The 6,190-nt window shown below is 39.6% G+C and overlaps 1 protein-coding gene across 1 annotated transcript; it reads right to left on the reverse strand.

Annotated features, from left to right (window-relative positions):
• Positions 1-3,908: 3,908 nt before the first annotated feature.
• KIF2B (kinesin family member 2B) lies at positions 3,909-5,933 on the reverse strand. Its single transcript, XM_016155122.2, has one exon. The coding sequence runs from the start codon at positions 5,931-5,933 to the stop codon at positions 3,909-3,911; it is 2,025 nt and encodes a 674-aa protein (XP_016010608.2).
• Positions 5,934-6,190: the final 257 nt, after the last annotated feature.

The following is a 6,190-nucleotide window of genomic DNA, read 5'->3' on the forward strand; positions in this document are numbered from 1 at the left end:
CCACTAGTTACCTATGTTTATATACTGGTCTCCCTAACTTGCTAAGTTTCAACATAGAATAAAAATCTTAATTTGGTTGCTATTGATTAGAACTTATCATATATATATAAAAAAATCTATATGTATTTGTTTCCAAAGTCAAGTATAAAATGCCTAAATCATTATTTGTGTTGTTTATGTCAAAAAGTATAGTACCATCAAGATAGAGTAACAAACTATTTTACTAAGGTCTCAATCAAGTTCAATAAAATGCCCAAATACTGCAATTTAGGAAGGTATCAAAGAACAAAGAGGCAGTCAGGATATAAGGGGTCACAATTGCAGATAGCTACAGAGATAGAAAATAGATTAGTGATTGCTAAATCTGGGGTGTAGGGGGGGTTAAGGGATGACCTTAAGGAGTGCAGGGGTACTTTTAGGGGTAATGAAATGTTTTAAAATTGATTGTGGTGATGAATGCATAACTCTGAGTATACTAAAAGCTTTAAAAAATCATAGAGAATTGCTTTAAGATGGTCATTACATTCATTGCTATTTTTTCCCCTAAGGGCATTTGCTGACTGGAGTGTGAATAGTAAGCCCAAACAAAGCAATAGTCAAATAATTATTATTGCAGTCTCACAGGAATGTAGTCTCAGAGGAGTCCAAGACTGATTTGGGAGAAAAGGGAACCATAGAGAAGCAAGACATACATTCTATGAGCAATTCTCCATTGTCACAAATGTTAGAAAAATGCAGAATTTATGGCAAAAATAAATTACAAGAGACAAAGAGGAAGAACGTTAAAACCGAATTCAGCAAGAATATATAACAACCCTAAATTTATATGCAACAAGTCACATAGCCTCAAAATACATAAACTGAAAACTCACAACAGCAGCAGCAACAGCAAAAAACCTATAATCAAAGTTTGAGAATTTAACATCTTTCATGATAACTAATAAAAGTCACAACATATTACAGAAGATTTGAGAATATAATTTATAAAATTGACCTAAAAAACATAAGGATGTAACAATTCTTTTAATAACTCAATGATAAAATAAATGGGAATAATAAAAAAATGAATATTTTGAATATTTGAGTATTTAATCTTTTGAATAAGAAAAATATGACATTATAATGTAGATTAACCAGGGTTTAGAAATTTATAATCTTAAAAACATAAAAATCTGACAAATCTACAATAAAAAAAAGTGGAAATGAAACAAAAAAAGACAAAAGTGAAAATGAAACATGGAATTAATAAAATAGAAAGCAAGTATACAATAGAGAAACTAAAATGGCCAGGGTTGTTTCTTTGAAAAAACTTATATAATTTATAATCATATTACCAATCTAAGGGAAAAAAAGGCACAATTTAAGATCAGGAATGAAAAATTTAAAACCAATAATATAGACATTTAAGATAATGAGTATATAGTTCTATGACAATAAATTGACACACCCTATTAAAGCTGCTATAAGGAAAAATACTAAATTTAAATCTGAATTATCTTATGTCCATTAAATACATTGAATCTGTAAAATCTTTTCATTGGATCGATGAGACTCATGGGGTGAGTAAATGATGAAACAGGAGGCCTTTAACTCCTGTTCCTCTCAATAAACAATAATATGGCAACTATCCACAGACAAAAATGCCTTTGTGGGAACTTTAGGATCCAGATAGGAAGTTATGAAATGCCAATGAAGGCCAAAACTAAGGAGAATTGAATGATGATTTCATGATGCTTTCAGTCAGAATAGTTCTTACTTTCGATGCAGGAAATAATTGGTAAAATGAGGCAGAAATGAGGCTTCTGGGACACTGGTTCTATTCTACATCTTAATATATGTGGTGGTTATAGAGGTGTATTCACTTTATAAACTTCATGAAATGGAATAATTAAGATTTGTACACTTCACTGTGTATTCTACTTGATTAAAAATAAAGTACAAAAAATGATGTTATTGAAATCAGAATGTTGAAACACCTAGTAGGCTACCCAAATTTGTGTGTATGGCACTAGTGGTGGTGAAGGGTATGGGGGCGGGAGGTAGTAGAAAAACAAGGACAATGACGACAACAAGAACAATAATAAATAAGCACTATTCATCAGCATAGCAGATGGGAATGAGGGAGAGAGAAAAGAAAACCAACTTCCAATCTTCTGAAGATGCTGTAATTACTGTAGTTCATATAGAAAGAAATAGCTCAGTAGGGCTAAGGTACTTGCCTAAAATTACAGATATCTATATAGTAGAAATGGGACTAGAACCCAGTTAAGATTTTTATTCCCAAATTTTTTCACTGCATAAAAAAATAACAATAAAAGTTTAGATTAAATACATCTCATTTTGAAAGGAAGATCATCTTGTGCTAATGGAGGACAGATTTCCAAGTTTAGTTTGGTTTAATAATAACATATATCTTTACCTGCACAAATACACCAGCGGAAGGGAAAAATATTTATAGGCCATAATCCTGAGTAATTACTAAAGACCAGATGTCCCTGATGATCCTGATTGTTTTGTACTAATAACTTTCCCCTCAGACATTACTATTCTATTCCATGATAGAGTTATGTGTCAGTTTTTTCCAGTTCCAGTTAGTCCTTTGCTACTTAAAGAGAAAAAAAAATTGGAAAGAATAGGCCACATCTGCCAAAGATAGTAACAGTATTGGAGCACCGATTTTCTGTGTCCCCAAATTTCTCCAACCTGCCCTGAACCTTTTTTTGCAAATCATTCCATCTTATTCTTCAAAGAGTTTGGAATTGCTAGACTTGGAGCCAAAAGAGCCTTAATTATTTTATTATAGCATTTTTCAAATAAAAATATGTTTGCCAAATGTAGATGTATATTAAATTATTTATTATATTTATATTTGCATATCAGCTTAGCTTTTAGGTGGGTTGTTTTTTTTCTCCCCAAGAGGGTGAACTCTGTGATCTCTGAATCAGAAAAAGTTTCTCCTTATTGAATTGATCTCCCTCATTGATATTTCTCACATTCCCTGTGAGGGCTTTATGGGATGTGTCCCATTTCAGGCCAAAACTTCTCTAGTACTGCTTTGCTGACTTGTTTCCTATTTTAAATGATGGGGGAAAGCTTTTTATGTGAATCACGTAAGCACAAAATTTGGTAAACAGAGTGGGAGGGAAAAAAGCTTAAAGACACCTTAAAGTCAACAAAGCCAATGCTTATGCAATGCACACATGCACTACTGTGCAATCAACTCAAAACGAATAAATAAAAATTCCTCTCAATTATTGGATCTTATACAGAGTCTCATAAAGAATGTCCCTCCTTTTCCTACCCCACTCTCTCCCAGTCTGACTAGACCTTAGAAATGATTTGAAACTACACATCAATGCAACAGAAAAAGATTCACGAGTGGAGATCATTGGATTTACTCCATTATGTAAATCCTTGGTGTGTTCCTACTCTAGTCCCTTTATGTGCAGTATTTTTCCTTCATGATTATAAATTCAGGGTATTTGGTTTCATCACGGCTAGGTTCTTAACCTTGTACTATTGATATTTTCAATGAGATAATTATTTGTTACAGAAGGCTGTTAAACATCCTATGATAACAGCATCTCTGGCCCTCTACCCACTATATGCTGTCTCACCTCTCCCCCTTTACTCAGTTTTGACAACTGAAAGTGTTTTCAGACATTGACAAATGTTCTTGGGAGGCAAAATGGTTCTCAGTTGAGAACCACTGTCTTACAGAATGAGAATGTACTACGGAAAGACAGAGGAGGAAGAAAGAGGACATTTCTAACAAGAGTATTTTAAGATGTTTTAAGCTTTCTGGAAGTATTTTTATATCTAGATATTTTAGACAATTTTTCTCTTAAGAGAGGCAGGAGCTGCAGCATTGTAGCCGTCATTTCAGGTCTGATCTGTTGCCATTGGCATCATTCTACCTTTCTCTTCTTTTGGAGGTTGGCTCGCAATAATTTCAGTTTCTTTTGAATGTCAGTCAGAATACCTATTTTCTGCTCCAAAATGGACAATAGCTGGGTAATGCAAAAATAAACATCATAGTTTCCCCCATCAGTTCTCTCCTGGATGTTGTCCCCCAGCCACTGGCCTGATTCTTTCCATGAACTCGTTGTATTTTCCATTAATGGAGTGGATAACGTTCCAATTTCGTTAGTCTCTTCCTCTTCCTCATTCTGTATACAAGGTATTTTAATAAATTCCTCTTTCTGAAGGGGCATTTCTGAATTCTCAATGTGATTTTCCAACATCTTTGGCACTTCATGTCCAACCTGGTAGAGACAACGATGATGGGACCTTAAATTTAGAGTTAATTCTTTTACTCTATTTGCATACCTTAAAGTGTTGAGGGTGTTTTCACAAGAAGCCATCCCTGGAGAAATAGTAGCGATCATGCAAGTGAAGGAGTTCTGGCCTATAAAGGAGTCCCGGAGCACCTGTGTGAGTTTGCTGGCTCTAAACGGGGTATGAGACTTGTTCTGACCCAAAGCTCGAATGCATTCCTTGAGCGCGAGGAGACTCTTATTAATCTCCGCCCCCTCCAGCTGTCTTTGCCGGTTGACCTTGGCAGTATCTGCTCCCCTTTCGTTCCCAGCTAAGTCGACAAGAGAAAACTTGCCATGCAGTTTCCCTCGCGACTTTAGGATGATCTGGAACACGGCGTGGCTCCTGGAGGAGTGGGCATTGACTGATGTCTGTCCAGAAGTCCGGCAGCTGTTCCCCAGTTCCACGAGGTTCAGCACGTCCTCCACACAACACACCTCCTGCTCCTGCAACCCAACTACCTGGATTTGCTGATTGCCATCCTCAAGGACCTGCAGTTTCTTCTTCCAGTTCAACAAATCATATACCTTGCCCCCATAAATCTCAAAGAACGTCCCATAGACTTTGAGGTCCAGCTTCTTATAAACGGAAGTTTTGAGCAGAAGGAAGACATCCTGCGCCACCAGGGAGTAAATGCCTTTTGAACAATCTTGGTCCCTTCCTGAAAAAGCTCCACCCATGGTGTGTGTTTTCCCACTGCCAGTCTGCCCATAGGCAAAACAGGTGGCCATGCCCTTGCGGAAGATGGACTCCACCAGTGGCTGGGCGGTGAACTGGTACACTAACTCGTTGGAGGCTGTGTCATCGAAGGCATGGTCGAAGCAGAAGGTCTGGTTCTCCAGGTAGCGAGTGAGGTCCACCTTCTGCTTAGACTCGTGCACCATGACCACATTGTGCGAGGGGATGGTGATGATATCCAGGTCTTTCATGGTGGTCTCCCGCTGGTTGAGAGGCCGCTTCCTCACACAGACATAGATCCGACGGTCTTCCCGCGGCTCTAGGCTGGACATCTTGCTGCTGTCCAGCTGCCTGCGGTACTCGTCGATCATGCGCATGATCTCGTAGTTGGGGTTTCCCGTGTGGACGTCGAGGGCGCGTTGGGCTCGGATCTCCAGCTGCAGCCGTCTGCGCTTCTCCCGCTGTTTTTGCAGTTTCTCAATTTCCCGGAGGCAGGGAGACTTTTTCTGCTTCATCAGGCAAGGTCTGCTGGGGACTTTCACAGTCAGGCTATCCCCTGAAGGTGTTTCGTTTTTCTGTGGGATCGTAGCAATCCAACTCGTAGCCATACATCGATCTCGGATGGCCGAAGAGGGCGCTACAGACAAGGAAGCCAGTGACCTGGATGGTGTGGGGTGTTCAGCAGAAGCCAGTGCTGGATTCAGAAGGAATATGGTCTCTAGATCAATTTTTTTGCCTTTTTTCACTCCTTTTTCGACCCACTCCACCGTGACGCAAGAGTTTTCTCTTTTGAACTCTGTGATCAGAGCAAGGTGGATCCGCCCGTCGCTGCGCTGGATCGCCACACAGATGCCCACTTGGACATCTCGGAAGCGGGACTTCACGGTTTTCAAGGACGAGAGGCTTGGGGCGACAGGGAGGCATAACTGGCTGGCCATGGTGAATGATGGCGGTGTCAGGGCTCACTTCCAGAGATCCTTGAGGTTGGAGCAGCAGGACCTGAGCCTAAGCCAGCCTGAATTTCCCAGAGTACTGAGCGCACTTGCGTTTGCACCTGCCTTTGTGAGCCCTGAGTACCAGGGCTCCGCCTGGGGCCACTCACGTCACAAAGGGAACGGGGAGAAGGGCGACAGAGCTGAGGGCCTCTAGGTGAAAGATGGATGGAAAAAATCACTTTTGTGGTGCTAGGTGCTAG

Source organism: Rousettus aegyptiacus, unplaced genomic scaffold, assembly GCF_014176215.1.
Source record: "Rousettus aegyptiacus isolate mRouAeg1 unplaced genomic scaffold, mRouAeg1.p scaffold_m13_p_6, whole genome shotgun sequence".
In the NCBI taxonomy this organism is placed as follows: domain Eukaryota; kingdom Metazoa; phylum Chordata; class Mammalia; order Chiroptera; family Pteropodidae; genus Rousettus; species Rousettus aegyptiacus.